At 38.4% G+C, this 21,540-nt stretch overlaps 1 protein-coding gene across 1 annotated transcript in view; it reads left to right on the forward strand.

Moving 5' to 3' along the window:
- NAALADL2 (N-acetylated alpha-linked acidic dipeptidase like 2) overlaps positions 1–21,540 on the forward strand; it is a 416,276-nt gene that overhangs the window by 234,739 nt on the left and 159,997 nt on the right. Inside the window, exon 6 of the mRNA XM_053986839.1 lies at positions 17,733–17,852. Coding sequence (XP_053842814.1) covers positions 17,733–17,852 — 120 coding nt within the window. The remainder of the gene's footprint in view (positions 1–17,732; positions 17,853–21,540) is intronic.

Below are 21,540 nucleotides of genomic sequence, written 5' to 3' on the forward strand. Positions count from 1 at the left end.
TAAAAGACACGTTTGTTCGTGGCTTAGAACACTCAGAGACTATAAAGGAACAGATTGTGAACATTTTAATATTTAAACATGCCTACTCTCCATGCTGAGTCTTGTTCTGGGGCTCTGTCCACTTCCAATTTTTTGCTGACAAGCAAAATGAAATAGGCAAGAAGAGGTCCTAACTTGCATGATATATACTTTAACTTTTCCATGTACTAATGAATGTGGTTGCCTTCTCATATCACTTAAAAACTCCATATTTAATATTATTTTCTCATTGTAACTTAGTAAGAGTAACTGTAATCAGAGAGAGGAATGGTTGTGACCTTTGAGGTTTTATTTCATGAATGTCGGTGTGGTGCTAACAAATTCATCAGATTGAAGGAAATCCAATGTTCCGGGAAAAACCACTGCTGTTATTCCCAGCAGCACGTGTTCCACTCTCCATTATGTTCTAGGGCAGTTTTCTCTTATGAGTTCAGCAGAAATGAGGACCATACACACTGTCCTCATCACAAGGGCTGGACCTTGGCTTTGGCAAAACTCCAACCTTGCACTGGAGCCAAAGAATGACTCTCTGCATGGTTGTACAGTCAGTTGTTTGAGGCACCTCAGCACACTTATGAAACTTGAGATGTGTTCTTCAAGAAGTCTACCTGAAATGTCCTTAGATCTAGAGTTTTTGCCTAAAAGGGAAATTTTCCTATTTGTTTAGGCTACAGGTAAGTAGGTAGTGATCTAACCTTCCTGACTTTCAATCCTACACACTAATCTCTACTATTTAAACTAATGGAAGTAGAAAAACTTTAAATGAGAAGTAGCAGGTGGTGGCTGTTGCTGGGCTCAGCCATCAGAAAGTGACTTGATTGCTTGCAGTGGAACTGCAAGTCGCGTATTTTGGATATCCTGCAGTGGTTTGTGATTGCAAAATCATGAGGATTTTCCTGTGAACAGGTATTTTTATAACAGCTACTCATAACCTGAATAATTTTCTTTCAAATGTGGCACATCCTTAGCAGAAAATTCCTATTATGTGTCACTTAATCAGGCTAAATTGCTAATACTGCCTCGATGCTGCTGCTTCATTGTATCTCATTTGTCTGTTTGGTTTGCTAGAAGTTGAAGCAAATAAAACCATTAAGCTATTGCAGTCTGGCTACCAGCAGAGCTACAGCTCCACTTTGATGTTGACAAGGTTATTTGTAGAACAGCAAGACTCATTTTCTTTGACCACCTGTCATGTCCATTCATCATATGGCCATTGTATATGAGCCATCCAATTTGTGCTTTCTGGTAACAGTCTAAACAGCATTTGTGAGTAAAAATGTGAGCATTTGTGATCTGAAATCTACTTCAAAAACCTACTTAGTGCCATTGTGATGGATGGTGCACTTTACTACTTCTCTATATTTCATTGGGCTGTGAAAAGGTGACAGTGTTTACCCATCATGGTGACAGGCAGGGCAGCTTACAGTTCTGGAGAGGGCTGTCGAGTCAGTTTTGAAATAGATATTGCAGCAGTTATGTAAATAATATATTGTAGACTAGGTCAGCCTAAGGAAAGAATGACATACCTGAAATATATTTTTATTAAAACTTAAATATCAGCCACCTTTTATAGAGCTTAAACCTTTTGTCTGCTTGATAAAAACAGGAAAGCTGCTCTGGCCAACAGAGTGCACATATAAATGGAAATTACATTGCTTCAAATTTATGCATTAAAGCAAAATGCATTGTCAGACAGTATCCAGCCGGTCTCCCAAGTGAGGGTGGTGTGGTGAATCCAAATGTGCTGCTCCTGCCTCCTGGAGCTTTGGGATCCAGGAGCTGTGGGGGTGTTCTGTCCCTGGGGAGTGGAGGGAGCTGAGATGGGGAACATCAGCAGGAGCTGTGAACCCCCAAAATCTGTGTCCCCTTTCAGTTCCACTCTGTTAAATGGCGTCAGTAGCCCATGTGTGACAGGGGCGTGGTGATCCCTGAGTGCACTAAAGGAGGTGCAGGGGTAAATTTGGGTTTACAGGAGCCTGGCTGGCACTCAGGGCACTGGACAGGTGGTTTCAATCAGTTCTGCTGAGTGCAGGAGCTTCTGGAACAAACAGATATTCACAATGTTTGTCTGCTCCCTCCACTGTTTCTTTAGCAACTGGAAATAGTTCTAGCAGATGTAATGGTCGGTGTGCGGGAATAATGTTCAAGGACAGCCTAATTAAAGAAAATGCTCTTTGCTTTGTATTCATGCATTTTCTGAAATTATGTTTGTGTGACCTGAAGTTTTCCTCACTTTCCTTTCACCTTCTATTTATTCATTCTTTATTTTATGGAAGTGCTAAGGAACTTCTGGCGATCCTAAGTCTGCTTTCATACTTCGAACTGAGGTACTTGGTGTCCTCTGCTATACGGCATTGTCTCCACTCTGTTTCTTTTGGAATAAGGCACCAAATCCCTGTTGGTTCCTTTGCTGCCCCTCTCTTCTGGTTTCATATACTGAAAGGACTGTGTTCAGGAGCCAGGAGAGGATGCAAGAGTTGAAGTACTGGCATGTTCTTGAAAAGGAGATGCACATGCAGGCAGGGATTACTTGAGGGTTTATGGACAAAAATGAATTGTGCTCATTTCCGAGGCAGTTCTCCCAACACATGACTATGTCTATTTTACATTTTGGCCACTGCTCTGTCCCCGTCCCCTGACTGCTTTGACTCCTCTGCCGTGTCACCTCACTTCCCTGCCATCATGCACGTTCCCAGTTCCTACTGATTTCTCTGTTGCAGTGTCTGCTGATCTGAGGCATTTCTGTTCCCAGTCAGCCAGGGGTATCTTTGATGAGTTTTGGAAGGGCTGCAGGGAGCAGACAAGTGGGAATGCTGCCTGCCTGCCTTTACCCACACCATGCAGAAGAGATCCTCTGCATCTGCTGGTCACGTCTCAGTCTGCTCCGGTTCGTTTGTTTTGGTGACATTTTCTCAGCTAAATGAGAACCCACCACGGAGATTAATGCAACCTGAAGCAATCTGGGATGTACAAGCCCATCTGTTAAGCTCACTCAGTCATCTTCTCACCATTCTTCAATCTTGGCAAGAGGGGGAATAAGGGAAGCAGGACTCGGATTTTGCTGTCAGATCCTCTTTCACAAGGAGGGGACTTTGCTCACTTCTTATCCAGTATCCCATTTTCTTATGGCTGTCTTTAGATGTCTCCTTTCCCCATCCATCCCCTTTTTTCCCAGGTTCTTTGCAGGGAGATGGGAGTCTTCCTCTCCTATGCTGCTTGTTCCTCTAAGCTTTCCCACTCCTGCCAGGAGTGTGTCCTACAGTCCCCTCTCCTCTCTGCTCAGGATTACAGGCAGCCCTGTTTGCTGCCACTACTGGCAGCTCTCTTTATTTCCAGCTCTGCACCAAAAGGTCTGGAGTTCCTCTGGAGGGGACAGTGCATCAGGAAGTCCTTGACCCCAAAGCTTGCTTTCATTTGATTCGGTTTCATTGTGCTGGAAATGTGATTAGTGCACTCTTATTATCTTTTCTTTTCCCTCCAGCTAATCAGTGGTAATTTCCTTAACAATATTTCAGAATTAAGATTGGTGTCAGCGGGTTGGTTTTAGAAAATTTTAAAATCTTCCCAGGTTATTTTTATCCCCAGGCAGAATTTCTAAATGAGCCTTCTGCAGCGTGCTCACTCGCACATCTTGAATTCCAAAGGCAGAGAGCGCGTTTAATTTAGATTAAATAATCGCAGCGTCCCTTCCTAAGTCTTTCAGTCATTTTTGATGGCACATTGGTGCAAAGCACCAAGCTAGAAGGAATCTTGATACATGTGTGCATTTAATTCTTTTAGGCATGCCAAATTTATTTCATTATTATCTTTATTAACATTTTTAAAGATTTCCTCTCTGAAGAGACATGCACTAGCTAAAATGAATCCCTAGCAACTGAAATCTGTTTTGCAGATGGTTAGGGCTATAGGTTGAATAACACATACACACAAATGAGAAGAATCATGTGATTTTTTGGTAACATTTAGAAGTTTTAGTGCAGCTTTATTTATCTTTTATTTATAGAAGAATTTCTCCGAAACCTCTTCCACAAATAATCATAATTTAGAACACTGCTCTGCATACCAAGTAGGCACAGCAATTTTTCAAGACAATCTCACTAAGAATATGGATTTTAGAATAGACTTGACCTTTAAGCAGAAAACAACATTCAACATTAAATACAGCATAGCTGCCACTCCATTATAATTACATATAGAAAGCTGTGAAATGCAATGTGAAGGTTATATAACTTAAATTGCAGGCGAGGGCTCCAAAAGTGATCATTGAAGAGATGTCCTGCAGAACATCCTGTCAGTTTTCTGGCATATATCACATAACCATTAATAAATACAGTTGTACAGTTCCCTAAAAATAATAGTAGTTCATCATGCACAAAGCCCCGATTAATATTGCTGGGAGATTTTTGTGTCATTGAAGGCAGGGTTTCAAAGATGCAAATGCTGCTGCTGCAGAGCCTTTTGCTGTTTTATAATTGCAAGTCTATGCTGTCCTGATGTTTTACTAATAAAATGTTAGTAATGGCATTTTAGTAATCATACCATTAGGAGATTTTTTAAATGATAAAAAAGCAAAAGGTGAGGCATCTTGGTATCTCCAGACATAACAGGTCACTGAGCACTTCCATGTCATTGCACAGAATCAGCTGAAGGCATTTCTTAGTAAAGCCTCTGTACAATATTAGAGAAGGAGCAATGTTGAACCATAACAATTATTTATATTCCAACTACATGGTAAAAACTAAAGGGTGCACACCCTGAGGGCTTGGGAAGAGTATCTGGTGCCTGTTTTAGGTTTTAGTGCAAGCAGAATTCCTATTGAAGTAAATGAGAATTATATTATTTCTAAGCAGAGTTAATTTTGTCTGTTAGCAGTCAGTGTGAGAGAATAGCAGTGAAATTTGTGCAATTGCATGGGTCTCCAAGGAATATTTTTCCCTTTAATCTTTGGGGTATAATCAGGGCCACTGAGTTGCCATCACCTCTGCAGTTCAGTGGATACCTGGGTTGGTGGCCACTCAGTCAGGCTTTTTTCCACCCCCACTCTTATTAATGGTGTTTGGTTCAAACCTCAATACAAATGGACTCAAGTGGAAACCTTTCTGCCAAATCCCAAGTCATGTTTTTCTTAGGTAGTGCCATCTTCTCTCTCTCTGTAACTTCTTCTTCACCTTCTTAGTAAATGTGAACCTACCAATAACATACCTGTGCTTTCTTCTCTGTTTCAGTTTGTAAAGGCAAAATTCTACTCAGAGGAGGAATTTTCAAGTGAAAACCTTCTTGTGCTGTGAGCTCCTGGGATTGGGTTTTAGGGATCTTTTTCTTTTAAATTTCTCCAGTATTCTTGAGGTTTAAAACTGCCTCAAAGGAATCCTGTTTATGCTGAAAAAAGCAAAAATTTCCTTCAACAGAGGGACTATTAAGTAAATATGAGCTTTTAAAAAATTGCTACTATGAGAAAAACATAATAAGAAACAACTACAACTGATTTGAGAACAAAATATTTTTGTATTTATATAGTTCTCAATCCTTGTCCCTAAAACTACTTACATAACTTTATAGTTTAAAAAAATGTAGTTTCATGCATGAACAATAAAGAACTGCTGAAAATACTGCTCAGTTCTCTGATAGTTATGAGTGACTGTAAAATACAATATTGATTAAACTATTGCTGCTTCTCCTTTTTTTAAGTTTGTTTTTCAGGAAGAGAAGCAAGTCCTAAAATCTTTTCAGGAACATTAGCAATAGAAAAGCATCTGTAGTTGAAGGCAGATCCTATTTTACTGAGCATGAACATTGTGTGTCATGGGCACAGGGCTCTGACCCTGGCAGTCTCTGGCATTAGGCATCCATGAGGATATGGGTTACAATTGCTGTAATAAAATAGGTTTTTAAAAGGCAAAAAAAAAAAAAATCACTTTTCTGCCATACTTCACTTGATTATTTTTTAAATTGGAGGGGAAAAAAATCTAAATAATGGTGGTGTCTTGTGAATTAGAGCTGGCAGCTGAAAATAATCAGCAGCAGTTATTTTAATTTTTAATGCAGTGTGATAAATCTTACCAGTTAAAGCCTCAGCAGTGTTTTATCTTAGGAGTTCTCTCTACCTACCAGTACAACTACTACAGTCAGCATTGGACAATGTTTTGTCAAAATCTTAAAAATTACTCTCTTCTAATGTAGTGATATGAGTTCATTGGATGCTTTTCTATAGGAGCCTCTGTCTCATTGTTAAAATATTTTTTTATATTTTGCAATGAAAGTAGCACTGAAACTCTAAATCAAGTCTGAAGATTTCTTATCTCTGTGTTAGGATGTGGTGATATAAAGTCCAAATGTCCTCTGAGGTGAGCACATGAAAGAGTGGAAATAAGTTCTTACTAAAAAAATTAGCATACGGATCCTTGAGAGGTTTTAAATGTAACTTAAACTAAGGATAAAGCTGTCATTATAAGAATAATTTGGTGACAACTGCAGCTGACTTTTTTGTTACAAAACTTTGGTATTAAAGAGCAAAGGATGTAACTCTCTAGAGAGTGCTTTGAGGAATGCTCTAAACCTGGACACAGCCTTGGTAGTAGGAAAGACCAAAAAAAAGAAGACTACTCTCAGAGAAAACTCTTTGAAGCAAATAACTTTTGAAACCTTTCAGAGCAGAATGGAAAAAAAAAGATGTGCTTCTGTCATATAGCTGGTTGAAAATATATATATAAGATCTGAATTCTTAAAAATGTAAAAAATAATAAAAAGCTAGGGGAAGAAAAAAAAAATAAAAAAGACCCAGGCAGTAGCCATTGGCAAGTGCAAGTTTGGTATCCAGGTGCTGTTGGCAGAAGTGCATTGATTGGGTATGGCAACTGTCAAAATGCCGGAGTCTCTTCACTGGCTGGACTAAAATGTCCTGAGAAAAAGCTTTTGTCCAGAAATTCCCTTTTAAATCTGTTTGGAAAAACAGCACTTAAGCCTCCACCTACCAACAGCAATCCCAGGAGAGAAGTATCTCTTTTAAAATAAATAAATAAAAAATACTGCAAAGTAAATAAAGCTGAAAATGCATTGGTCTTCTCTCTTAGACATCCTTAGGTTTTTATTCTGTCTGATGTGCTGTCTCTCCCACTAAATAGAAATAAATCTCATGTCTAACCTCCTGAAATGAATATTAGTTACAGTGTTTATCTCATTAATTAAGAAGGCCTTAATGTGAATTAAGTCTGGGCTATATCAGTTTTATTCTCACAATTATTTCTGGTGCTCCTGAGCTCTGCAGTTCAAAGGGAAGGTGCTTCATCAATCCCCAGGTTGTGACTGGCCCTAGAGCAGGTGTGTGTGAGAAAGAAGGTGCTTCGAGGAATTTATCTTCCTTCCACTGAATGATGTTACCATATAGAGTTAGTCCTGTCTGCTGCAAGATTCACTGCCTCTCTCTGGTGCCTTGGAGGGGCAGAAGGGTGAATGAGGATGGAAGAGGTCTGGAGTGGCTACAGCTAAGGGAGAGCAAAGCTGCTCAATATGCAAGAAAGCTCCTGCTGCCTTCTCATCCAAGAGGGACGTATCTCCTGCTGCAGGGCAGTGCTTGCCAGGCACGATCTTCACCTGGGGAGTATTTTAAGGTTTGAATTAGTAGGAAAATTCTAGAAATTTTACATTCCTGGAAAAAGAATGAATGCATCGGTTTCCTAACAAAACGTTTTGTTCAAGAAAATTTTACCATGTTTTTGTCCATGTTGCCCTTTTACTGCTAGATCTCGTATGTCTTGAGGCTGAAGTAGAACATTATAGTCATGTAAAGTCACAAACTGAAATCTAGGGTGAGAAATTGTATCAGTATGGACAGTGTTAGGCTCAGTATTTTGAGGATGATACCAACTCTGAATTGAGATCTTTCCCTGATGATCTTACTGCTGCTGTAGGGTTGCTCTGCCTGAAGTAAACTTTCACAGCTGTTCCATTTTCTCTGCAGACTGTGTACGTAACTTGTTGACAGTGTTCGTGGAGTAGGTACCAAAAATGTGGAGCTAATTGAAGAAATACTTAGGGAACCCCCTCAGCAGAAGTTAAAAGTAGTGGCATTGCTAACGGTGACTGCTGTGTGTTCTTTGTCTTGTGTATTGAATTGAGTCTCTTGTGTTTATTAAAGTCAAGGAATGGCACCAATGACTGCAGGAAGATGGATCGTTAGGGAAATCTGGGCTTGAATCAGAATTTATGAGAGCACACACTGAGCTCCCTGTTTCTAGTTTCTTTTTGTTGATTGTTCAGGATCCAGGGCAGGAAGGATCAGAAGAGGTGAAGAGAGGGAATTGAGCACAGATTCCTGTGGTAACTGATAGTTCTCTAACAATGTCCCTGACTGCTTTTATTGGGAATTGAACCATCAAATGGTATTACTACAATAATACTGAGTGCTTCTGTACTGCTGTGAGAGAGGCTGACCTGAATTCCAGGCTGTGTGGAAGATGAGGGAAGCTCTGTCCAGCTCCAGAGCTCTGGATGGACTGCACTGATGACAAAGCTTTTGCTTTAAGCAGTAAAATCAATTCTATGATGTCAGGGCAGGTTGATCTTTCCTCTCATCAAGCTGTCCAGATTCCAGAGTCTCTTCAGACTTTCCCATATGTTTTAGATGATGTAAACATTTTTCCATCTTTTCTTTTGAGCTGCCTCTCTACAAGATGAGTGGTTTACTGTGAAACCCTCTAAAAAGAATCGGGTTCTGTCCTTTGCATGGGGTTTCCTCTTTTTCTCCAGGTTTTTCCTTTCCTGCTGTGAAAGCACATGAACCAAGTTCACAAATCTCTATGGGGTTTCTGCCCACACTTAAGAGATGAATGTTCAAAATATCTGTGTGAAATTTGGCCCAGTTCAGGAGAACCTTCCCCCTAATCTTTGGAAACCCTTGTAATAAAGGTGAACTACTAATTTTGTTATAGGCAAAATTTTCAAAATGAAGGTTAGCTGTCTCTGAAAGAAAAGCCAAATGGTGCTGCCATGTAAAACCTTTACATGTCTGGGCAATGTAGGATGCACATCAACTCCAAAATCTTGAGTGCTCTTTTAAAAGCAAAATTTGAAAGCCTGAAACAGAAAAGAACTTTTTCTTCCCTTCAATTTTATTATCTGTGAGACATGAATGACATATTACATGTTTCTTGTGAAATAAGTCTGTTTCTAAAATGTTAGGTGGTTGAAAACCAGAAGAATATTCTTGTTTAATCACAGAGGTGAGCTGTTCTCAGGAACAGCTATATTTCTGTATCTAGATGCTTGTCCTGGTCAATCATTTGGGCCACTTGAATTTGATGTTACTCAGGCACATTCCCTGCTTTTATTGGAGTCCTTTTCTTGTCATCTGAATATATTTTTAGAACTTATTTTTCCCCAGTCCTTTTTCTACAGATGTAATTTAGAGACCTATAAATCTGTGCAATGACTCAAAACAACAGAATTCACAGGAGATGGAAAAGATGTCATTTTCCTTTTCACAACTGCATATTTGCTTTTGAAAATTGTTTGCTCAAATGCTGCTTTAACACTCAGATTTGTGTTTGCATCATTACATGGTTGGCCATCTCCCTGATTATGTTGAAGTGGATGATGTTTGGCCAAGAAAGGGCTGTAAGTACTTTGTGAAAGATCATTTACTGTAGCCTAGAAAATAAGAGTTCTCCTCAACATTTTTGAAAGTTCAAGTGTTCTCTTGATGCAGTGGATGACCTCCTCTTGTACATACAAATGAATAGTTTCCTCTTGGAGGTGGATGTCTGGAATTATTGTTATATATGTCTGGAATGTCCGTTTGGTCACTTTGTGTCCCCTGTCCTGGCTGTGTCACCTCCCAGGCACTCCCAGCTTACTTGGAGCAGGGAAAGCAGAAAAGGCCTTGGCTCTGTGCAAGCCCTACTCAGTAATAACAGAAATCTCCATTATTACCCCTGTGTTCAGCACAAATCCAAAACACAGCCCCATAGCAGCACTGTGGAGAAAATTAATTCTACCCCAGCCAAAACCAGCACAGTTCTGAATCATGAATTCCAGCTTGGAAGACTGAAAATGGTAGGCTGTTTTCTGGACATTTTATTTTGATGCAGCCAAAGTGACTCAGTTGGACAAAGCTGAAACACCTGTTTCTGAGGAATTAAAATATCAAATGCATTCTAAGTTATAAAATGAAATATTTTGATTTTACTTAGATTCTAAAGCACATGTAGTGTTTCAGTCCAGTTGTACACATTCTGTTTGTGGTGGTGTTTGCATTCACAGGATGTTCTCATGAGCTGATATTTCAGACAGGAGATTTTACTTCTCTGGGCATGTGGGTATAGCTCATATAGCTCACCTGAGGCTCTGAGCAGGTGGAGAGAGCTCCCCCAGCTCAGTTTGGTCCCTCTCCTGCCCAGCTGAGGTGGATCCATCTCTGCCACAGCTGTCCTGCAGGGCCTGGGTGTGGATAAAGTGCTTTTAGACACCTTCTGTGAGCTCCAAGCTTCTTCTCTAAAGGCTTAATGCCTGTAGCTGCTCTAGGAGGGAGTGCCTGGTTTTAATCCAGTGTGATATAAATGACTGAGGGAGGACATTCTGCAGCCTCTGGGTGTCTTGTGTTCGTTCCCTGTGTTTCACAGAAGCCAAGGAAATTTTCACCAAGCCTTGAGAAATTGTTGAGTTCAGACACAATGGGAATGGATTCTGACATAAACCCCTTTCCCTGAAAATTTTAAGGCCAAGTTTAAATCACACCATTATAATTTCCTGTGAGCATATGTAGCTTATGATTTATTTTTTTAAGATACTGCATCACAGCTGAGTAATTCTGTTTTGTTTAGTTTATCCTCAGTCTATGTAATTTGTAAATGTATATTTGCATGAATAATTGCCTCTGAATAAGCTAAAGCAAGCAGGCTGGCAAATACAGATTACTCTTTTTTCTTAGGAATATGAGTGTATGAGCAATGTGACTCTGTGCTTTAGGGACTAATGCTACTAAATAGCCTTGCAGTTAACTCTTAAAAAGGGGAGGGATATAAACAACATTAAACACATACAAGAAAGAATAAATAGGATTTTAAATTTTGTCACTAGTGAAGCGACAACCAACACTGCTTAATGAAAGTTTAAAATAATATTTCTGATAGTATTTTAGGCATCTAATGATCTCGTGTCCTTCAGTTTTTTGTACCAAAAGACATTGTTCTTAGAGACTCCCAAAATAAGTAAATGTCAGTTTAATATATCTGAAAATTACAATGTTTTATGTCAAAAACTTGAAAAGCTAGATTTGTACGTATTATGTAAAATAGAGTAAGAAAGTTAGAAAACAGAAAATATGAAGACAACCTACCCTACTGTGTTGTTTGGATATCTTGCTGGATATCATGAGTTAGGTAAAATTTAAATACTAGTTTTGCTTTTTGGGAAACACAAAGAATATGACTGGGAACATAGTTGGGGGTTATGAAAATTAAAATAAGAAAATATAGAGTGGAAAAAAAAAAAAAAAGAGAACTGAGTTGCAGCAGTTCAGATTTATTTGGGGCTCTGTAACCATAAAATACAGAAGGGCTTTTTTCTGTAGGCTATAAAAAGGCTTCGATCTTGATTCAGTCTCCCTCAGAGTTGATAGGAAAAAAGTCTTGCAATAAACTGTAAGAAGCAGGGAAGCAAACAAGTTTAACCTCAGTGTCTTTCCAAAAATGGTTCTGCAGCAGCAAAGGGAACCTGTGGGAGCAGCTGCAGGAGAGCCCTGTCTGACGGGGCTGTGAGAGCTGGGCAGGTGGCTCCAGGGGGAAGGCTGAACATGAAATGTGTCTGTGACTGACCTCTGTCTGCAAGGCCAAGCTCCATCCAACTGAGGTTAAGGGACATCTCTTTTTTCTCTTGTTTTGGTATAAATTACAGCTTTAGCTGTCACTGTAATGCAGTGTGCAATTTTATGTAATGTAACCTAGACACAAGAACCCTTTCTGACTGTAAGCTGGCACTGTGAGCCACATTGTATTGAAATGCTCCAGAATTCAAGCCTCAATAGAATAAAGTGCTAGCAACCATTAAGAAAAGATGTCATGAATCTGTTTGAGGAGCAGGGCTTGTAGGTAAAACACATAGCTACAAAGACTGAGGTTCTGTGATTTAAATCTTCCCTGACATTCTTGGTCAGAAGCACCTCTTAGTTTTGTAAGAGAAAAATCATCTTCAGTTATTCCAGATTTATAATTATTTACTTTGGGGGCTCAGACAGTCTCTGTCACTTTTCTTGCCTGGAACCAAGGCAAGAAAACTCTGCCAATTTTCTTGCCTGGAACCGAGTTCAAGGAAAAAGGTTGAAAGACAACTTTGGATATTAACATTTCTGTAGAAATACATGAAGTATATAAAAGATAGTTATGGATGGGTATTTTGTCTCTGGTGTGCTCAGCAGGACCCTGGTGGTGGCAATCACAGCTGTGGCTCCCTGATTATTGGAGGATGCTTTTGGCTGGAATGGGAACAGCTCTGGTCAGAAAGCATAACAGAGTTTCCACCAACAAAGGCTTTGGCACAGCTCCCTTATCTCCCCTTCTCTTTCTTCCTTTTCTATAATTTTGAAGATCAGCTAGTTTTGTATTTGCAGCTTTCTTCACGTTTGTTGATGTCCAGCTTTGATCTACAACCAGCTTCAGTTTACTTTTATGCTCTGCTGAATGCTGCCTTCAGCCTCAATTTCAGAGCTGTGCAAATAAATTATAGGGATGTGTTTAATTAAAGTTCGTCTCATGTCCTGATTGCAGACTGTTGCCTTCTCAGATACAATTTGCAAATATATTTTGGAGTTTTATTTTAGGCAGGATGACTAGTTGAAGGTTATTTAATTGTGATTGATTGTGCATGGGATGTTTCTGCTGCCTTTATTTTGTGAACAACCTGAAAATAGTAGCTGAATGTTGAAGGACAAATGAAGGGCATTGGCCTGGATGGAAGGGGATGTAGTGAGTTTGAACAGTTACAGAACTGAGGGTTGATGCTTATAGAATTACATGTGTTCTTTTTGGAGAAATTGTCTTAATTCTAAGGAATGAATAGTATTTATTAACATTAAATATTTAGTTTTCTTCAATACTTGGAGTTTCTTTAGGGAATCTATTTCTGACTCTATTTTCTTTTGATGGGTAGGCAGGAACTGTGAATATGAGAATATGAGGCTTGACTGTGTCATTTTCATACCTGCAGCTTCCACAGGCCTGAGATCCATCATAGTTTGTGCAGAATCTGTTCATTAATATGGGTCAGGAGCTTGATATTTGATAAAATATATTCATAATTTGAGATTACTGAGCTGTGGCACTACCAACAGGTAGCATGAAGAGGAGAAGAATTTCACCACAGCCATTCTGTGGTGAAAATTTCATTTCACCGCAGCCATGCTGCTTTGGGTTTGTTTTCTGCCAGGCTTTTAAGAGCTCAGTTTAAAAGCTGCTTCCTTATCTGCACTGACTGCATCCTCATTTTGGTAGTTAGAAACATCCCTTCCTGGGTGTGCCACCTTTGAGTTTTGGTTTTTTGTTTTTTTTTGTTTTGTTTTGTTTTTTTTTTTTCCCTCAGTGATTTCTTCCCTGCATCTTTTTTGCTGCCTTGTGTCTCCCTGGCAAATTAGCCACAATCTGCTTCTCAGGCAGTTTAATACAGATGTATAACGCTGTTATTAAATCCTTCTCCTCAGTCAAGTGGACTGATGAGAATGTGATAAGACAAACATATTTCTGTTATTATTTTCAACCTATTTATCTTATTTTTTTTTTAAATTGGCTCAGAATTTGCAAGAAAGCAAGGTTTAAAAATAGTATCCAGCATCTTCAAGACCCCAGCTGCCACCTGCTTCATATGGTTATTCATATTTTTCCTTTGCAAGACCTATTTTCTTCTGTGTCATCCATGACTGGATGAAGTATACTCTTTCATTCTGTTTCATTTTGGAGATAAGTAGAAGAAATTAGGATAAAAATCCCTGACTGTCCTGATTGTGGCATTTTCAGAGTATTTGTCTTTTCTGTTTTGGTGGGGGGGATTCTGTTAGAATTTTTAAGATAGAATGTTTACAACTCACTGAGCATCATCTTGGGACTTAGAAAACTAATAAGTCGCCTAACATAAAATAATTACTTTTCCTAAAAATGTTTGTTTTATTACCTATCCCTACTTCATTTCATGCATGGGGGAATACTACTGAACTCCACAATGAACATTACAATTTGCTCCTAAATAGTCATATCTTTCAAACAGCATAGCTTGAAATGATTCGAGGAGTAAGTACCTAATTCAGATGGATAAAACAACTCATTCTTTAGCAGTTTTAGGGTAAGAGGATTTACTGTGGCATAGCTAAACCAAGTAGACAACTGCTCTTTTTCGGCACCTGATAAAAGGATGAGTCCTCTTTTGTTTTTGAGCAGAATTATCTTATCACAGGAAAGCAGTTTATCAAATATGGGTAGTTGGGGGTGGGGTGTTTCACTTTTCAAAAAGCTGGTATGTGTAAAATGAGGATTATGTCATGTTGTAAGCATTTCTAAAAACAGAAATGAGAAATAATAGGAAATTTAATCTTTATTAATTTTTGGAGGTATTAGAAATGTTGTGACTAAAACAGGCCTTCATGCATCATAAATGGTCTGTCAGCTTCTGAATGGATTATTAGGAAGGTAGAAGGTCTGGATTCAATAGGATTCTTCACCGTTATTTTGAAGTTGTATTTTTTCAAGATTTAATTTTATATTAGAAGTTAGGGTCCCATTTGGTTGAGCCAGTCCACCTAATAAAACCAAAACTGACTACTCTGAGCTAGTATTGCTGTACTGTATTTAATGAGATTTCATTAATACTGCAAAGTATTTTGCTTTTTATTACAAATTTTACTTAAGTGTTCAAGTGCAGAATAGAGGAAGAGGTAAGAATAATTTGCGTAACAGTTTTCATAATTTAATGTGTACCTATTACTTTCTGGATTGTATTGCCAAAATGTTACAACTTTGTTCTAAACTCTTCCAGTGAATTATTGACTTCATTTGGCCAGAGATGAGCTGCATGTAGTTTTACTTAAGAAAAGATTTAATTAAATTTTTGTTTGTCATTTTAGCTGGAGTCAGAGGTGATATAAGCTGAGCAGACCTCTGGGTGCTGTTTCCAGCATGCTCTGTCCAGAATGTGATAACCTCTGAGCTTTAACATAGCTATATTTCATGTGGAAGATGTGTGATAAAAGCCCATGAAATTCTGTTCTATTGCACCCATCTGCTCCTTCATTATGCAATTTCTTACATGTACTCTCAATGTATGAATGTGCTTAATAGCTTTGGTATTGGGACTAACTTTTAAAATTTGAAGCAAAGCACGTGGTTTGCAGAGTATTTGGGGCAGCAGGGAGTCAACTTCTGTTTTCCACATAATTAAAAAATGAGCTGTGCTTTTGCAGGGCCTCCTGTTCTGCCTCTCTCTTGTTGAGCATGTGTTTCCTGGGAAAGACCAGTGAGCTTCTCTTGAAGATGCAGTTTGCATCCATAAATTAACTAAGAACATCCAAGGGCAGTTGCTAAATGCTTTAATAATTGTGCAAACATGTAGTTCTGTTGTTTACAGAGCAGTGGATAGCACCCTGGAGAAGCAGAGAGCCAAAGGGATGTGCAGAGCAGCAGCACATGAATGTAGATGGGCAGGGAGCTCATTTCCACACAGGCATCCTGGAGAAGCAAATGATCTTCATGGTCTTCATGTCTGGGTATTGAATTTGCCTCAGGAAAAGTCAGTGTGCTTTCTCTCATACAAATAATGACAGCCCTGATTTTTGCTTTGGAGAATAGGTGAGGAAAGCATTGGGTCCAAAGGAATTAGATAGAGGAATCCCTAGAAATCAACCTAGATATAACCTCCCATTACCTCTCAAGCCAAGAGACTTCTGAGACACTAATAACCATTGTATCTAATGACATATGTGTAGGTACAAATTAAAATAAAGAAAACAGCTACAGAAAGAGGTAAAAAACTTAGGAACTTAAGCAGCCTGGTAAATACCAATCTGAGGTTAATTCTTTAAACCTGGAGGCATGAGATTAGGTAAAACATAAAATACGTATCCCTAGTATGAAATCTTCACTTGAATTTATCCTGCTTTTCAAATACTGTGGCCATACAGGAAAATAATTATATTGGCTAAATAGTTTTCTAGTTCTTTAGATATGAAAACCGCCATTTATTTCAGAAGAAGCAGTGTGAAGTGTGAGCTTTCCTGTTCTACATTTCATTATTTGGTGTTAAATCTGATATTTGTCTGTTCAGAAGTGCCTTAGAACTTTGGTTGGCCTTTCCACATACTTGGTTTGTACAGCACTGATGACACGTTGCAGACTTGGAAACTTTTCTGAAGAATTCAGAAGAATTTAATAAGACAGGAATCTTGGCAAAATTTTTGTATGGTTTCAGCTTGAATGTTGAGATGCAAACTCACACAGATACAGTTTTTTTAAGGGTAAATACTTTCTTAAAATACCCATGTTCAGGAATCTACTAAAATTTCACACATCCTACACATCCAGAACAACTGTTGCTAGAATTTAAACAGTTTGTGTAGGGATACCCAAAATCAGAACTGTTGCCTTTGGCAATGAATCCATACTTAAGTTATAAAACTGAACTGAAAGAGAAAACTTTTCCATCTTGTACTTCTCCTCTGATTTTAACACTGTTGTAATATTCTTGTGTCTTCTTGTACTTGTGTTTTATGTGAGCACTGGGTACGAATTTAGAGGATCCAGAATGTCCTCAATGATGTCCTGACAGCTTCATAACATTCTGAAATAGTAATGTACAAGACTGATTATCCTCTTACTTTGTTTTCACCAGAATTTATTGCTATGAATGAGTGAGAAAAATGCCCTTGGTCATTCTTAAATTATATATTTAAAAAAATACTTGAGAACTCATCTTGAAATATTTTTCCATTACTGCCAGTGCTTGACATTTAAATAATAACTTAGAATTTGTTCTATATTTTCTTCCAGCATCCTAACAGAAGAGCTGAAAATCTTCACATTCTAAACACTTTTAGGTCAAAGTGACTCTAAATAATTTGAAAAAGATGTATTAATATAAAAGTATACACATGAGAGCATAGACTGTTACCACCATAGTTATCTGAGTATAATGCTTGGATAACTGATGGATCAAAAGAAAATACTTCAGTAGTTAGGTAAGATTGCTCAGGAGTCACAAAATAAAACTGTGTATTGGTGGAGTGTGTGTTACCTGTGCATTTTCAGAAGTGGCCAGTAAAATCACTCATTCCCTGAAATACTTTACAAGACTCTGATTATTTTTAAGAAAATAAACAGAAGTGAATTAGTATCCTTTACACAGTTTAAAATAAATTCCTGTAGCTAATGAGGGGAATTTCTTATCAGAATCAGCATCTCTTATAACCACTGGGAAAAAAAGAGGGGGAGTAGTTTATCATAGCTTATGAATTGTGAATTAAAACTGAAAAAAAAAATTACCTGTCAGATTGAACTTTCAAGTCTTTGCTATTACAGATATTGCTGATGAGAAGTTGGGGTAAGGCAATTGCAGGACTCTGCTCAGATGCTTGTGCTTGTGCAAACAACTTTGTTTCCATGCAAGGAGCACCCTCAGTGATGTGTGGTTGTAAATGTAGCCTGAATTTTGTCTCCTCTTTGCAGGCAGAGCTTGTTGATGTCCAGTATGGGACCATGGAAGACCTGATCCGGGTTCAAGCCATCACAAACGTGACCAAAAAAATTGCACTTTTGAAGCTTGGACAATCACCTTTGCTTTATAAGGTTAGTTACACATCAGCTGAATTATTCATTTGGTGGGTTGTTCTTTTGGGGTTTTGTTTGTTTGTTTGTTTGTTTGTTTCTTGTGGGTTTTTTTTGGGTTTTATCAGTTTCAAAATACAAAAACAAAGTGTTTCCCATTTTCCCCAATAAGTCAGGCCTTATTGACACTCAGATTCTTCCTCAGTACTCACCACTGTCACTCTGCAGCACCTTTTATGTGTTAGAGTTGTTTATTGTGCTGCATATCTTTCAGTGCCCCAGCACTCTGCTGTATTTTCTCTGGGTGTACTAGAAGCCTTTTGACAAACAAAGAAATCACTGAAAGAACTAATAAAGCAGAAGGGATTGTGTCTGAAGAGGGTGTACATGGGTGCATGTGTATCCATCCTCTTCAACCCCAGCTCTGGCAGAGAGCAAAGAGCAGGAGCTCACTAATCCACTTTTGCACTAAACATAATAAACCACTCAACAGATAAACCACATTTAAACTCTAAACATCCAGTAACTGCCTTCTGTTGCAAATATCTTATAAACAAAATTGCTGGTTTGACTTTCAGAAAATACAGAAAGCATAGTAGCTCAGTAAATGCTTAAACGATTCATTCCCAATTCACAAAAGCAATTATAAAAGAGCAGTGACTCCAGATCTTGCAGTTAAGTAAATCAGGACCTGCTCTGTTGGCCATAGAAAGCCCAGCCAGGACTTCAATACAGATTCAGAAAATAACCACTTAATGTTTTTTTCTATAGGAATAAGATTTGTCTCAATAAAAATGCCATTTTCAACTGAGTAGGTTTAGCTGTTTATTTAAATTATTTAGATGCAATTTAATTACGCCTATGAAAGGTCAGTTGTCATTGCTGGGACTCGGTTGTTGCCCATCATTTCCAGCAATAGATCTGATCCTGCATTCCACTGCTGACAAAGCCAATGAAACAGCAATCAGGGCTCATAAAGCAGGGATTTGATAAAGATGTAAAGTTTGCTGTAGCAGCACTGTCTGTGAGATGGACTTTTTACCAATTTGCGTTCCTGTGAACACTCACTGTGTCTGAATTACCAAGCAGCCTGAAGGAGAAGAGAAAACCAGAAGGTGCTGAGGACAAGGCACATCTCAGGAGCTTTTTGTGTGGGTTGGCTGTAACCTTGTCCCAAATATGTGCTGTTTACTGGCTGAGGTGCATTAGCTACATTTCCAGTGCCCCAAAAGAAACAGTTTTGCACATTCAGAGTGTGTTATACAGCACAAACTAAAGTGTGGTGTGATCAGGAGACTGACTCGAATGTGTGCTCAGGGTCTGAGGTAAAATTACAACCACCCAAACCTTCTTTCTATGTTCTCCTCACAGAAGGTTTACCCTTTTTCTTGAGGATGTAAACTACCCTTTTCTAGAATATAATTTGTGTCTTTTTGGCAGTGAAATAATTGTAAGCTTTACTTTGCTCATAACTATCAGTAAAGTTGTAGAAAGATTATCAGAACTAGATTCTCCTTTCCTAAGGAATATTTGATGTGAAATATTGCCTTAAACTGCAAGTCCTGCTGGTTTAAATGAGCCCAGTATCTCTCTGCTGAATCCACTCTTTGTATCTTTTTTTCCCCTCTAATGTTTATGTTTCTCTACTTACTGAGTCTCTCATTTCTGTTTCAGCTGATACTTCCCTCTCCCTATATTTTCCTTATCTCTGCCTTCCATGCGCTTGGTTTTACATCACATTAAAACAGAGCACTAGTTCATAAGAGAGTTGTGGCTATATAAACATCTATACTTAGTGGGTTTCTTTCCACTTTTTGTATTTAACTTGTATTTTTCATATGTTAGTTTCCTTTAATTTTTTTCGTTGTTATTATTTTATATTATGCAAGTATCTCACTCTGAATTGGAGTCTTATTATTATAGACCCTACACGGAGGTTCCATCTTCATAACAGTTTCTAATTTTGTCTCTATTTTTCAGTTGTATCTCCCTTTCAGAGTTATACTTTTTGTCTTTCTGTCTTTACTGCTGTTTTTCTCTCTTTACCGTGTTTTTTTTTCTGTTTTCCCCTTTTGTGTATTTAATTTGCCTTTTAAAAAATGTTTGATGGTTCTTTCTCTCCATACTGAGTCCTTTGGAAAAAACCTGAAAGAAATAATAAACTACTGCTGGCAGAAAAAAAATCACCATGAAAACTGAACAACAGGTCTTTTGTCCTTACATCATATTAAGAGAAAGGACGTGCTGGTAGAAAAGAACTTCATGTTCAAGGGACTAATTTACAGAAGTCCAAGTGATGGAAATTTGAATATTTGGAAAAATAGTTGCACAAATGACAGTATTTTTGCAGTATAGATTTAGTTTATAAAGATTGGATAAGGTGCAAAATTGGAGGAGGATTAAAGTTGAAAACAATTTGGAGCTTCTACTTTCAGTCTTTCAGACTGTGCCCATCTCTCATATCTTTAGACACTGAAAACAACAGAGTTCAGAGCTTGGAGTAATTTGAAATTTGAATGTACAGGGAATTTGGAGTAGGCAGAAAAGCCTGAAGTTAATGTGCTGTTAAAATATGCAGTTTAGTCTTAAACATGAGTAATTCTGATTAAATTTCTTAAGGTTCATAAATTTAAGCTGCTTTGTGAGAACAAGATTTGCAGAAATCTGACCTGGAGTTATTTTTGTAATTGGATATGATTTTTAGATGTCACTGGGAGTGTTGTGTTTCTGTTCCACTGGATCAGTGGTTTCTGGTCAGGGGGAGTGAGAGGGGCAGCAGCCACAGCAGTGGCACCTGTCCAGAGCCACGGAGACACATCCTGATCCCTTAAGTTGGACTTCTTCAAACAAAGAATGTGTTACCTCAGCCACATTATAAATTACAGCTATAAAGAGAAAGAACATGGATCCTGCCTTTATAGCAGGGTATCTGCTATTGCAGCATTGCCTCTGGTAGGGGGGAAACCCAAAATAAAAAAAAAAAAAAAAGTAGTTTACATTGCTGTGATTTAAAAAAAATATTAAAAAGTGCTATGTATTTATATGTAAATATAAATATCAGAGTGGAGCAGGGGTTTGAGGGTGTTTTTACCATTGTTAGGACACTAAGATCAGTAAGTGAGCATGACTCTATTATAGATTAATATAAAAAGTGAGGAAACGGGAATGGTAGAAATGCTTCAAGGAGCAAGCAAGAGTATTGCAAAGGCAGAATCCTTTTCAAATGCAGCTGAAAAGTTCAGGAGTTTACTGTGCCCAGCACCTGGAGTGGCAATTTCCTATAGCAAGGCAGACTGAGGCAGTGGGCTGAGCTGTGGGGCACCTGGGGAGTGCTCATGTGACAGGGAACTTGGCATATCCAAGGCTTTTTGGTCTCGTTAGCCACAATAATTCACAGTGCTGGAAGACTGACAGAAGGAAAAATTCCAACTGTTTCAACAACTCCTGAAGGGATCTTGTGACTAGTCTGAGATACTTTTAAGATCTGGATTGCTGCTGAATAAAGAGGGGGCTGGATTTAAGAAGAAGAAAAGTTTTCTTAAGCAGGGAGCTGAAATGAGACAAATGTAGAAGAGAAATGAGGCAAAACTTCTGCAGGGAATTGCCATAAAAAACCACATTTCTCACACCTTGAGATTGAAGGTGACTGTCTCCTGGTGTCTTGGCTAGAAGGAAAATTTGTGTTTTGGTGGAACTCTGGTTATTGGGG

Source organism: Vidua macroura, chromosome 10, assembly GCF_024509145.1.
Source record: "Vidua macroura isolate BioBank_ID:100142 chromosome 10, ASM2450914v1, whole genome shotgun sequence".
NCBI classification, from domain to species: domain Eukaryota; kingdom Metazoa; phylum Chordata; class Aves; order Passeriformes; family Viduidae; genus Vidua; species Vidua macroura.